This window comes from Meriones unguiculatus, chromosome 6 (assembly GCF_030254825.1).
Source record: "Meriones unguiculatus strain TT.TT164.6M chromosome 6, Bangor_MerUng_6.1, whole genome shotgun sequence".
Taxonomy (NCBI): domain Eukaryota; kingdom Metazoa; phylum Chordata; class Mammalia; order Rodentia; family Muridae; genus Meriones; species Meriones unguiculatus.
In genome coordinates this window covers 5,118,748-5,132,982 of record NC_083354.1, presented here as the reverse complement: position 1 = coordinate 5,132,982, position 14,235 = coordinate 5,118,748, and the positions used below count along the sequence as shown (strand labels likewise).

General features: G+C 42.4%; 1 protein-coding gene across 6 annotated transcripts in view; it reads left to right on the top strand.

Annotated features, from left to right (window-relative positions):
• Bckdhb (branched chain keto acid dehydrogenase E1 subunit beta) overlaps positions 1-2,446 on the top strand; it is a 164,346-nt gene extending 161,900 nt beyond the window's left edge. For 3 of the 6 annotated variants that reach the window (XR_009592209.1, XM_021633301.2, XM_060384678.1), the window contains 2 exons: positions 472-620; positions 2,162-2,446. Coding sequence is in view for 3 of the 6 variants with exons in the window: in XM_021633301.2 (XP_021488976.1) it covers positions 472-612 (141 nt within the window). In the remaining 3 variants the exon portion in view is untranslated. Of the gene's footprint in view, positions 1-471; positions 621-1,426 lie in introns of those variants that run through there. The other 3 variants (XR_009592210.1, XM_021633302.2, XM_060384676.1) reach the window with 3 other exon arrangements.
• Positions 2,447-14,235: the final 11,789 nt, after the last annotated feature.

Here is a 14,235-nt window from a genome sequence, read left to right as displayed (position 1 = left end):
ATGAAGACAGTCAAGTACCCGAGAGACAGTTGGAGCAACAGCAGAATCCCAGACGTAAACTTATGAAAGCAACACACAGTCATTTTACAAACTTAAACGAAGATACAGGAAACAAGAGGAAGCACACAATCACCAATTTCAAGCCGCAGGGCTAAGTGCTGTGGGAATTTGCTGTGTTGTCTTGCTTTACAGTTATGCTCACCGAAGTATGGTTGATATGATCCTATGTTAGCGCTGATAATAGGTGTACGTGTCCACAGCAGCAAGTGAACATCCAAAAGCCTTTCAGGGAAGGTTGGGATCATGCCAACATCCTGCTCAGACCTGCGTTTAAGTAACAGTGTACGTAGATATTTTGATATCCATAGATGTAATTGTGTTGTAAGTAGTCAAGTTATTTTAAGTGGAAATGTTTTATTTCCATGAACGAAAACACGTTAAAGTCTCTCGTTTTTTGGTCTTTCTCTCTAGGAAGAATGTTTCTTGAACCTAGAGGCTCCGATATCTAGAGTATGTGGCTATGACACCCCATTTCCTCACATTTTTGAGCCATTTTATATCCCAGACAAATGGAAGTGCTATGATGCCCTTCGCAAGATGATCAACTATTGATGGCAGAGGTAGGTGTTGACCTGCTCAAGGGTGTTGACACCCCGTTACTCAGGATCAGCGGCCACCTGGGCCTTTTATTCTGGTAAAGAGTAACATTCAGAAGAAAGTGTTTGCTTTGTAAAAATGCCCAGTCTCCTGCTAGCGTATTTATACCCAATAGGTGTCAACAATATTAAGATTTACAGACGGCATCAGTGTGTTAGCATTAAACAATCAAATAAATACATTTTGTCCCGGCTTTCCCCCCTTTATTGCTAGTATTGTCCCTGCTATTTAAAATTGTTTGTGTAGAAGCGTACTTTCCATTGCTTCTCGAACGGGGCTTCCAATACATCACTGACTCAGGTTCTAGTTGTTTATAATGTGATAAACAACAATCTGAAGTTTATATTTATGTTACCCAGAGAACATGGATTTTAGGGAGAAAGCCTCTTTATTATAGAGAATTGTTTACCAAGAAATAAAATAAAACAAAAAAAGAACAAAACCCTAGCATTGCTGCTATTTGCAGAACCTTTTTTTGGCGAGTGAATGTTTTAATGGGAGGGTGGTTTGTTTTGCTTTGCAGCAAGGTCTAACGCTAGGTCAGGCAGGCCTTAAGCCTACTGTTGTCCTGCCTCTGCCTCCCAAGTGCTGGGCTCACAGGCATGTGCCACCACACCCAGCTTGTGGATGTCATAAATATTGGAAGAGAAATTATATTTATTCATAGTGTTTTCTAAGTTGGGCTTATCAGACTCGTCAACAGCGCTATTCTAGGAATTAAAAAAAAAAGAATATCATTAAGACAACCTTCGCTTTATTTGGCTTTCAGGTTTTTAATATAGAAGTTGCCAGCACTGATACCCTGCCTTTAAAGTGTTCCAAAATGAGGAGATGAGATTGGAGGCCTTTATATTTTAATATCTGAGTTGTCCAGAAAGTAATAATAATGCATTGTAAGGAACGAAGATTTGTTCAGAAGATAAAAGGAAAACAAAATCAGCATGGTGCCAACGACCTGTTCCAATACAGAACATTGTAATTCTTAAATTCTGCAAGTGGGTTACGGAATCAGCCTGTAGAAAATCAGAGAAAGCGTTTATGCAAGTCATGGCCCCTTCTGCCACTGTATTCCCACAATCCCCACAGTTTGAGAGCTGTGTTTTGAGAATGTTATTGCAGTTAGGGATGTCAGTTAGGGGTGCTGGCCACAAGCCTGCAGGTACAGAGACTGTATTTCTGGTGCCTCTTAGTGCCTGGGAACGTAATGGATTTCTGTAGTCAGTGGCCCTGAGGGCCGATTGGAGATCTTCCTCCCTCTTTGGGATGGTCTGTGTGCTGAAGAGTAAAGGAAATGTGGCCAGCATGCCTTGCTGCTAATGTGAAAACACTTCAAAATATTTAAAATGAATCTTTGAATTTGGGTGTGTGTTTTATTTTAAATGTAATCAAGCAATGTGATAAAAGAGTAAGAAAGCTCTTCTGTGGTGAAAATTAAATGTTACTGAAGAAAGTAAGTGTGCCTGGAACCAAGAATGCTCATAACTATTACTGATTTCTTTTACAGAAAACCAGGAAGATTATGACTAGATATGGAAATATTTTTCTGAAACTTTTTTTTATATCTCCTTACACTACTTTCATCTTATATATCGTTTTATGAAATGAACTATCATGGATATTGGCTGACAAGCTGCGAATTACTTACTGTATTAATGTAAGTGGATTAGTAGATTGAGTGCACTGGGGTCGTGCTTTAAAGAACGCCGTGGGTGGTGTGGTCCTAGGACTGGTTCACAACTGTAAATACCAGTGGTGTTGTACTCAATAAAGCAAAATCACATCGCCCTCAGACCGTGTGTGTGTCCTCTTCTTCACTTAGTAAAAAGGATTTTCACTGCAGAATAATGGCTTGTTAACTTGCTAACTGAATTTGCGTTAAAGTAAAATATTTATTCTAGAAATGCTGACTTTTCCACTTTATTATATTTGGTTTGATTCTTTATGGTCAAGATGGTTTTTTTTTTGTTGGCAAAACTTTTGGAATGTTTTGCTCCATCCCTCCCTCTTGGTTCAACAAGGTTAACGGTGGACTTGGCTCCTCCAAACTAATGCTGCTACCCTTCCTTAACCAGAGGGGGACAGAATGATCCTTTTTATCATAAAATGGTTGAGTTCTAGCTGCAATTGTAGGTGTTTTGTTTTTTTTTTTTTTTTTTAAATAAGACTTTGTAAAACAAATTGTATTGCTATTTATAGTCTCGTGTAGGTAAGAAGAGAAAAATATTAGCAAGCTGCAATGGCTTCTGCCAGGGTGAACCTTTCCTGGGGATACTGCTAGGGCCTCACTCTCTTTCTCTGTCCCTCATCAAAGTTCTGGAAGATCGGAAAACAGCCTAAGGAATTCCCCCACAGAGCCATCGCCATGGCCTGCTCTTGGAAATCGAGCTGTTTTGACATTCCTCCCCTTCTGTGTTCCCTAAAGGGCTTCCTTATTCAGGTTCTGGCAGAAAGGTCTATGCAAAAAGGGGAAACTGGATTCTCCTGTTTCCCCTTGCCTGTAAACACTTAGAAAACTGGACACTTCCGTATAATTACAAATATGTAGTTTTCTTTACAACTGTAATTGTAAAGGCTGCACCCTATTTTTGCCGACAATTGGAGAAGGCTGCAGTAGGCAACTGGGGGATTGTCGCTGACTTGGAGGCAGAGCACAGGCGCTTCACCGCAGGTTCTGCAGTGGGTTGGCAGTTGGTTAGGGGTGAAAACAGAGCCCTGTCCTTGGGTTAAAAATAGAAAGCCCTGTGCAGATAGGATGGGAAAAGATGCAGGTTGTCAGCCACAGTTTGGAAAAGAGCGAGTCAGGTTGGCTTGCTGAAGAGGACATTCTGAGTTTAAGATGCCAAAACTGTCTGGACTTGGTTTTGCTCTTTATTCTCTCACAGCCGCAAGAGCAGGGCTCCTCTGCTCGCCTGGTCCAGCAGAACACGAACTGTGCCGCAGTCGGCCACATCGTGACTGTACATCCTATGAGAACATGATGTCTCTAGTTGAAACTGTTTCTTCAGTTGATGTTATTTAGGAGTATGTGAACCTCCTTATTATAAGCTATTTTGCTACTGTGTCTTTATTAATTTTTCTCTTTATTGGTATTTTGAGAACTTTCCCTTTACTATTTAAAGACTTAATTTCTTTAACTTTCTTTTAGAAATGGGAAGTATAGGACGAATCTGGGGACAATCTGTGTGCTGACTGTGGCGTCTGAGAGCATCATCTCTGCTCTAACTGGCCCTGAAGACCCTAGCAGTAAATATGCTTTTCTCAAGACAAATAGCTTACACTCAAAGCAAACATATCAAAGCAAACATATCTGTATAATAAGGAAAGTAGTGTCAAGATGGCACTCAGGGTATTAAGCAAGTGCCAATCTAACCTCCCACTGCTGTAGAGTGATCTGTGTCAGTCTGCCTCTCTCTGACAGCATGGATACATATGATAATTTAACTTTCTATAGCTCCAGTTGCTTTCGTCTCTTCAAAAGTATAATGGGCCCATAGGTCTCCCGGATGGACCGGACATGAAAGCCTCTTCCCTGAAGACTAGCTTTCATGGGAACTAGAAGGCAACTGTACAAAGACAGTCCTACCGAGCTGGGATGTCTGTGATCCACAATTACCATCATGGAACCATAACCCTGAGGGTGTAATAGTGACACACATTCCCTAACCCAGTGGTAACCAATAGCTCTCTAATTGGACTTAAGACCTGCTCAACAAGAGGGGAATCATGCCTGGTACTGGAAACTTCGCCAACAACCCAGGGCTAGTGAAGTCATGGATCTTGGAGGACAACCTACAACCTTAACAACAAAGTTCACAATAAACCTAACTAAATTCTAAATATTCTAAATATTTGTCCAAGTACCTAGAGATAAGTGTAGTCCTTACCCTTCATGAAAAAAAACCTTTTGTTTGCAGCAGATGAAGACTATTATAAGATAAACCCACAAGCAATCAAAATATTGAGCTGTGGAGCCTAGTCCCAACTTACACATACACACAACCACAACCACCACCATCACCACCACCACCAACAGCAATAAAGGAAAAGAGAGGACATAAATTTGAAAGAGAGCAAGGAAGGGTATATGAGAGGGTTTGGAGGAAGGAAAGAGAAGGGGACATTTATGTAATTATATATGCAAAACTGATAGGCAACTTACTTGAACAGACTTGTATACATTGGCTCAGGACCCAGGGGAAAACCAAATACTATTTATTGTTCTACTAAAGGAACATGGCAATAAAATGACTCCTAAAGACATTCTGCTATACTCATAGATCAGTGCCTTGCCCGGCTATCATCAGAGAGACTTCCTCCTGCAGCAGATAGATGTAAATACAGAGATTCACAGCAGGTATTGTGCAAAGAGTGAGAGATCTTGAAACCCTCAGCCTTAAACAGGATGCTTTCATTAAGTCTCTCTCCTCAGGGCTCAGGAAACCCTGTGGAAGAGGTGGCTAATATAGGATAAACCTACTAAAACCTGTACACCTAAAGAAACTAATCAAGAGGGAGGACTCTGGCTAAAATGCTCAATCCCCATCCCGAAAGGCAAAGAGGATGGATATCAGAAGGAGAAAACAGGGAACAGGTTAGGAACCTGCCACAGAGGGCAGTCTGAAAGGCTCTGCCTTACAGACTATCAAAGCAGATGCTGAGACTTATGGCCAAACTTTGGCAGAGTGCATGGAATCTTATGAAAGAAGTGGGAAATAGTAAGATCTGGAGAGGACAGGAGCTCCACAAGGAGAGCAACAGAACCAAAAAATCTGAGCACAAGGGTCTTTTCTGAGACTCATACTCCAACCAAGTACCATGCATGGAGATAACCTAGCACCCCTGAACAGATGTAGCCCATGGTAGTTCAGTGTCCAAGTTGGTTCCATAGTAATGGGAAGAGGGACTGCCTCTGACATGAACTCATTGGCCTGCTCTTTGATCACCTCCCCCTGAGGGGGAAGCAGCCTTACCAGGCCACAGAGGAAGACAATGAAGCCACTACTGATGAGAACTGATAGACTAGGATCAGAAAGGAAGGAGAGGAAGACCTCCCCATCAGCGGACTTAGAAAGGGGCATGTGTGGAAATGGGGGAGGGAAGATGGGATTGGGAGGGGAGGAGGGAGGGGTTTTTTGGGGGATACAAAGTGAATAAAGTATAATTAATAAAAATTAAAAAAATATATTAAAAAAAAAGAATGAACGAGCCAGTGGGGATGGAGGACACCAGGGAAACAAGCCCTTCTAAACACAGCGGGACCAACACATGTATGAACTCACAGGCTCTTGCATGCATGGGTCTGCCCTAGATAGGGTCCTAGGGCTGAAAGAAGTGACTACAAGCCCCGCACTCCCCATCTGCTGTCCCTGACATAGAAGCTATCCCCAAATGATAATCACTTGCAAATGAAACAATTAGTAGTCTACAAAGGCTACTCAGTGGGGAAACAAACTACTATTAAGGTTAGGCCTTTGGCCACATGCCCAGCAGAAGATAGCCAAAGGAGAACAGACCCAACACCTTTGGAGCCTCTTTGTCTCATACTGTTGTGTCAGGATTTCTTTTCTTTTCTTTTCTTTTCTTTTCTTTTCTTTTCTTTTCTTTTCTTTTCTTTCCTTTGCTTTTCTTTTTTCTCTTTTCTTCTCTTCTCTTTTCTCTTTTCTTTTCCTTTTAAAACCTTACAGGCCCTTTGCATATTATGGCTTCCAGTTTTGTGTTTTCATGGGATTCCTGTGTGTGCAAACATGTGTGTCTCTCTGTGTCTCTTATGCTTTTTCTTTGGCTCTTTTTCTTCTGTTTTGTCCTATGTCAATAGGTTTTGTTTTCACTTATCTTACATTTTATGATTATCACTTAGATGCCCGTTTGTTTTGTAATGAGAGACAGAAATGGAGTGGATCTGGATGGGTAGAGATGTATGGAGGAACTGGAAGAGCCACCATAATTAGAATATATTGTATATAAAAATCCATTTTCAATAAAATAAAAACAATCAGCATATGCATTTTTCACATCATTGCATACTTAAGTTTTCATACATTTATAGTGGCTATGTGAACTGGGCCAGTGTTGGGTGACTGTTTCCTTGGCAATAAAACCCTCCATGTTGGTGGGAAGCTTGCTAAGACAGGACATTCGAAGAGGAGGTAAAATATTCTATCCTGTGGTGAAGCTCCCAAAGACATAGGATATTCCAACTGGAAGTAAGCCTTTCTATCCTGCAGGGAATCCTGTTAAGCTCAGGACATAAATACTCAAAGGGTTTAGATGTGCCTGCAAATGACCAGATTCACTAGGGTACTCTCTTCTCAAGCATATATAAACAGTAAGAACTACCGTGAGATGCTCTCAGACTATCCAAGCTACCAAGAGGCAATTCAAGCCTGGAAGGAGCTCAGTTCCACTGAATTACTTGGGAAGGTCCTATACCTTGTCGAGATGCCTACAGTTTGCACAGTGTGCTCCGGGTTTCTAGCTTTTGTGAGCTGCCACCCATGCTAGGGTGACTGGTGATACAGCCGTCTCTGTGCTATTTCTGTTCCTGTAAGTAACTCCAATAAAACTCACGGTTTCACTAAACTGGGCATTAACAGTTACCTTTATTTTGGCCTGTTGGTTCCCTATCTGGGGTGAGAACATGTTTCTTCACACTGTCTCAGGAATAGCGTTGCACAGCGGCCAAGCACTGGGTTGTAGTTTGAATGCAAAGGTAGCAGAGCAGCTATCTCTATAAGAAAACACAACCCGGATTAAAAACAACAAAACAAAGCACAGTGAGAAAGAGGGGGGTGGATTAAAGAAAGTAATGAGACAATGGATGGAATAGAATAGACCCTTGGTTAATCAGGAAGAACTATGGTTGGGTTCAGAAACAAAACCTGTTTAAAGATTGTTTATCTGGGAACGTGTTCAAGAAAGTTGATGTAGAAAAGGTTAAAACTTTGACAAAGCTGGTGACGTGCTTGCCAGCAAGCATGAAAACCCCAGCCTGAGTCCTGTTTCTTTGTAAAAATCTAATTATGCTGGTGTGCACCTATAATACTAGCACTGAGGAGTCAGACAGAGGAGGGTGCCAGAGGCTGGCTGGCTAGCCAATCTAACTGAATCTCAGAGAGCCCCAGGTTCAGGGAGAGACTGTCTCAAAACATGGGCCAGGGGGAAGCTGCCCCATTTTAAGCTTGGGCCCCATGTACATGTGCATATGGGAACATGCACACACACACACACACACACACGTACACACTAAACATATAAAACATTAATTGTTAGTAAGGTAACAAAATTCATATTAATCAAAAGAGCAGAGAAAGAAAAGTATATTTTCAGTATTCACACAAGGAACATACCACAGTGAAGATATGTGTGTTAAATCCTTTGTATTCCAAAAGTGTAACATTAAAAATTTAGGAAAGACACAAATACCAAAGGTATGGACAGAAGAAAATTTGAAACACCAATTTCAGTTTGTTAGATAAGTAAAAGGGTGGATCTATATATTAAAAAGCTGATGTGTCTTCACATAGAATTCAAAGCCTTTAAAGTGAACGTGGCCGTTAAAGCGTTTAATCACGTCCCAAGGCACAAAGAAAAATACCAGTATGCTCCCCAAAGGAAAACATAGGAAAAAGCACCACATTTTCTCACCACATCCCGAGTTAATAGCAAATATTCCCACTCCTTGGAAATAATAAAGCACCCAGCTTAGCAACTGTGAAACCAAAACGGAAATGTAAAGCAGTTACCAAATCTTTAGAGTATAAGCGCCAGATGGGGGTCAGCTCCGATTTTGTAGCAGTAAAATCATAGACTTGAAACTTTTCAAATAGAAAACTGGAATTATAAGACTGCAAAAATAAAGAACAAAGAGAAAGAAAACTAAAAGTAAAAAAAAGTGCCAATGAGGAATATAAAGTTAATTTTTTTCCATTTTATTTTATCCTATGATGGCAAAGTGATACTCATGACCTGTGCATCTAAAAGCTCCTTGATGGCTATGAATACTTATACCACCTACGTTCTTTCTTTAGGGGTGATGGAAAACTTTTGCAAAAGTGAATAAACAGCTTTGGCTCCTGGCGTTGCTAGGCAAAGGCCTTTATCACTGGTGTATCTATTCACACCACTTAATTAAATGACTGACTGGGGCCTTGGTTTGTGAAAATTCCTTAGTTTCATAATGGGGTCTGCTTGTACTAAAAGCTCTCCTCAGAGTCAGTGGCTATAGAGACAGTAATTACTTCAAAACTCTTGTCTTGGGGTCAGGGGGAAGGGACAGCTCAGTCCATACAGTGCTTGCTGTGCAAGCATGAGGATGAAAGTTCAGCCCTCGGAGTCTGTGGAAAACCAAAGTCAGGCATGGTGGCACAAGTTCAGAATTCCAGTGTAGAGGTGGACCCTCAGGGGTCGCTAGCCAGACAAGCTAGGCTACTGATCTTATGTAAAAAGCCCTGCAGAATAAAACCCGAGTTTAACCTCTTACCTCTACAACCAAGCACACACACACACACACACACACACACACACACACACACACACACAAGGTTTTCTTGATGTTTGGATTTATCCTGTTCCTCTAGAGTTTTATGGGTTCCAGAAGGGAAGGGTGTGCAGTTTGATCTTGCTTCTGGTGGTTCCACAGAGCCTAGAACAGCCTATAATCACACCAAGTATTTGGTGTGTTACTGGCTGAATAGGACTAGATATTCAAGCCTGTGCCCAAGTAGTAATTCACTCCCTGTGCTTTATTCTGCATGTCCAAGACCAGGTTTTGACATCATGTCATTTTCCACAGCACTTGCTGCTAATTCCATCAGAGTAATGAGGCTTATAGTTCCTCATCTGAAGTGCTAAGACCCTAAGTGTTCTGAATTTCAAAATTTGGGAGGGGAGGGATTGAAATATTTACATAACTAGGAGATATCTTAGGGCAGCGAACACAAGTCGAAACACAGTGTTCATTTACATTTCATGTGTAACTCATAACCAAAGCCTGAAGGTTACTTACACAGTAACTTTAGTGATCTGGTGAATGAAAAATATGTCCACTAACCCCTCAAAAAGCAAAGGCACCAGGATCTTAGTCACCCAGGACAACCTGTGCCCACGTGGCCTCACATCTTTGCTGACTCTGATTTATAAATACAGTGATTTATAAATACACTTCTTGTTGAAACAGAAATGATAGAGATACGATATGCCACTCGTCTAGATAACAACAGGTGCTCAGGCTAGCTCATCAGTGCTGCACCGGACCCCATCAGCTGCTGAACCAGCATGTCCTTCAGTCTCTGCTAAGATGTTACACTGGAAATCCTCAGGACATGGGGAAGGTGGGCACTGTTTCTGGTCTGAATTAGTATTTGTTAAAGAGATCTAGGACTGTACTGTATGTTAAAGTGCGTATGTATGTGGACAAAAGACTGTAGTTCTCATTCAAAACTGTTCTGGTAAGGGGCCTGAAGTGGTTTGAATAAGATGCCCCCAGAGTCTTAGGTATTTGAACATTTGGTTCTCAGTTGGTAACACTGTTTGCAGAGTCTTAGGAGCTGTGACCTTGTTGGAAAGCGTATGGTACTGGGACCAGTATTTCAGAGTTTAAAGACTCAGGCCATTTCTAGTCTGCACTGTCTGCTTCCTGCTTATGGCTCATGATGGGAGTCCTTAGCTTCCGGCTTCTGCCTCCCCTCCACCATCATAGGTGCTTATCCCTCCCTCTGGAACTGTAAGCCAAATAAACTCTTTCCCATGTAGCATTTCATAGGCTCTCCAATGGAGCATCTCAGTGGAGACTGAGGGCATGCTGGTTCAGCAGCTGCTGGGGCCCGGTGCAGCGCTGATGAGTTAGCCTGGGCACTTGTTCACCGCATCAGTGGCACATCGTATCTCTATCATTTCTCTTTCAAATAACTTGCCTTGAGGTGAAACCAGACGGACAGAGCAAGGTGGCAGCTGTCACACTCCAGGCTGGCTCTACTTCTGCCAGGGTCACCCTCCAGGGTCCCTTACTTTCTCTGAAGCCTCGCTCTGAGATCTTTACAAAACGTCATCATTACCTTCATTCGAGTCCTGTAGCTTTCAACTGAAAGTGTCACAATCCTCCCCACCCCCCACCCTGTCCCAGTAATTCAGCACACATAAAAACTGAAGAGAGAAGACCACATGTTTTCAATATTGTACATTTGGGGGAAACCCTCCGCTGTTGGGATTAGTTTTATCTTGTGCCTGTTTTTTTTTTTTTTTTTTCTTTTTTCTTTCTGTATCTACAACACAAGAATTAGCTGCAGATACTATTAATGGTAAGAGTCTTAGCCGTAAAATAAGTGAATTCAGACACTGAGCTTGAGTACTGCCATGTCTCCTGAGGGAAGCGAACAGCCTTAACAGCAGCTGTCCTCTGGAGACCTTTTGACTGGTGACTTGCTCCTGTAAAGTCCCTTATTGCAGTCATGAGACCTTCGCACTGTCCCTAACCCTGACCAGAGACCTAGGAAATTTTGCTTTACTAAGAATTTTAATGTTGCTGGGTTAGTATGATTTTTTTTTAAAAAACACACTTTGTGTATACTCAGATTCACCCTCCTGTTGAACTGAGCTTTTATTCTTTATTTTTAAATGAAGACTTGAAAAGCTTAGAGAACAATGAGTGTTTGTGCTGCCAGCCTCTAGCATAAAAACTATAATGCACAGCGCATCTTCCCGGCCTTCCTTAACTCAGAGAGAAGTTAAGACCCTATAGATAGCAATGCTTACTACCATCCTTAAAAGCATTCTGTCCCAACAGCTAGCTACCCTCACAAGGCTGTCCCCAGTGAGATCTATCCTGGCTATCTCCTCAAGGGTTTTTCCACAGTTGTTTAGGGGAATTTCGAACCATGTCATCTGAGCACAGAGTTCATGCTTCCCTCTGACTCCCTGCAGAAATGGACACTGTCTGCAGCTACGGAGGACAGACACCTCGTGTCCCTCCCGCCACAGGGACCACTGCACTTGATGCATGGTGCTCTGAAGCAGCCCTCTAACGCTGCTTTATGGGACTGAGCTTGGTTGGCACTAGTTCTCTCGCTGGGTTTGTGGAGATCTCCAGAACAGAAGAATTCGTTTGCTTCCCATGAGACCAATGGCTCCCAAATAGTGAGCTATTGTTCCCCCCTGAATCTCAAAGCTGTGTTTTCTCGTGAGTTGTTTATCGTGGCTGTGTAAGCAGCTTGTCAGTTACTGTATGAGAACCTCTGTCTCTCTCTGGGCACAGGGACTGTTACTGGACTGAGCTGGGTTCCAGCTCCCTTTCCTCTGAGAAGTGACTTCTCGTGGGGCTCCTTCATCCTAGAGACCAACTTGCCTAGAACAAAGTAAGACCCAACTTGGCATACTCCCCTGAGGAAAGAACTCAGGCCTATTCAGTTTATTTCATGGTATTTTGTACACAGTAAAATTTCACATAGATAATGGAAAAACTGCCTAGGAGAAAATGGAACAGCAGTGGTCTGTGATTCATAGTGCAGTCACATGGTTAGATACAATACAGAATTTGCAAGTAATGATTATGAAAATTATGTGGAAACATGAAAACCATGGTCATTATGTATCTTTGAGTGGAAAAATCAGGATTCAAAAATTATATGTATATTATGATTATAATTACTATTTCTTGTGATTACAATGACTATTACTTATGATTTTCCTTGTACAGGAATTATCAGATCATAGCAGCTGTGCTAGGGTATGTATCATGAGCAATTCCACACTAAGCTGTAATTGAATTGTTAACATGTATGTTAGCCATAGAATGAGGCACCTACTAGGATATACTGTACCCATCATTGCCAAATCTTACCACTGCATAGCTTTCTTATTCTTCAAAGAAACAGTCAGTGAACACCAGCACTAGGGAATCTTTTTTTGTTTCTATGTGATTCCTTCAAAAACAGGAAACAAGACACAACACTTTTCTTACTCTCAAAGTCCCTCTCTCTCTTTCTCATAAACACATATCCACCCGCAAGATCTCTGCCAGTTAAACTCAGAAGGGAGAATTAAAAAAAAAAAAAAAGAATTCATCTTCTGTAAATACTAAACTAAGGGCCGAGTAAGTTTAACCCATTCTATTCCGATTCAAATGTTTATCATTCAGGGTCACTGCACAAAGAAAAGGTCACTTGCATGGTTTTTAATTGAATGGGGCTTAATAAAAGGGCTTTGGTAAGGATGTAAGCAGGTTAAAGGAACCAGAATGGAAGGGAGCGGCACCCAAGAATGAGCACCTTAGCCTGAAGCCAGGAGTGGGGAATTTTTCTGGACCCCAGAAGAGCAACGAGCTGCCAGATATTATATGACCACAGAGACAGGGTACAACTGACGAAACAGCCTGGGCAGAGAGAATTCATGTCACTGGTCCTCCCTCTTAGTTCCTCAAGCTTCCATGGGCCTCACCTGCCTGTACATGGAAGCCGTGAGCTCGGTGGTTCTGTCCCTAGATACAAGCCTCTAGGGCACAGGGTTGGGCAGGGTAGAAATGAATTTAAAGGGTAAACGGAGAATAAACAGGTCATGACAGATGTCAGTACTTGTTCAGCCACGGGCTAATTGTTCTAAGCCTGCTGAATATTTTTTAAAATTATATTTAAATTGCAGGGGAGGGGGATCATGCGCCACAGTACACCTGTGGAGGACAATGGATGACTTGTTGGAGTTGTTGTTGTTGTTGTTTTTCCATTAAGTGGGTTCCAGGGATAGAACTCAGGCTGTCAGGCATTATTAGCAGGATCATTTCGCTGGCCTGTGGATCCTTCTTGGTGTTGTCTGTTGTCCTGGGCAGGTCTGTTTCCCTGGAGAAAGTCATCAGCCGGGTCTTCTGTAGTTCTTTGTACATTGGTTCTCAGTGAATCCCCATTCTTTTTTCTTTTTAATCCCCATTTTTGATGCAAAAACAAACAAACAAAATCAACCATGGCTGTGCCATCAGCGTGGGACTCAGCAGCCCTGTTAGAGTTTGCAGCTGCTTGCCACTTCCACTTACTGTGTCCCTCAGCTGGGGTACATGGTAGATTTCTTACCGTGTCCTCCCAGGAAGCCCATTCTCTTAGACAGCTTGTGTTAGAAAGCCCTGACTCTAGACCTCGGCCGGTAGTACGGCTGAGAAACCTATATTTTTGGTCTCAGGATTCTCCAAGCACTGCTTCTTCCACCACACCCTTCACTCATCGGAGTCTTATTTGTTCTCACAAGGATTTTGCATCCAGCCTTGACCTCTAAGAAAGCCTCAAGATTGGAAGCAGGAGGACTCCCTCTGGGTCTGATGCAGAAGAAAATTATCCTAGTTTCCCTCTCAGGGTAGTGGGCTAGGTCATTAAGCCCTGCACAACTGTGGAGCCTGGTGTGGCTTGAAATTTTCCAAACTTGGCTTTCCTGACCCTGTAATTCCACTCTCTCCTCTGGAGGGCCGGCCTCTAGCCTCCCGAGGGGCAGGGAGACACCTTGGTTTTGTTTCCCTTCCATCCCTTTCCTCAAACGAGGCAGTCAGCCTCACAGAAGGTTTAGCAGAACAATCTCCCCAGTCCTCCCTTCATGTACCCCATCCCT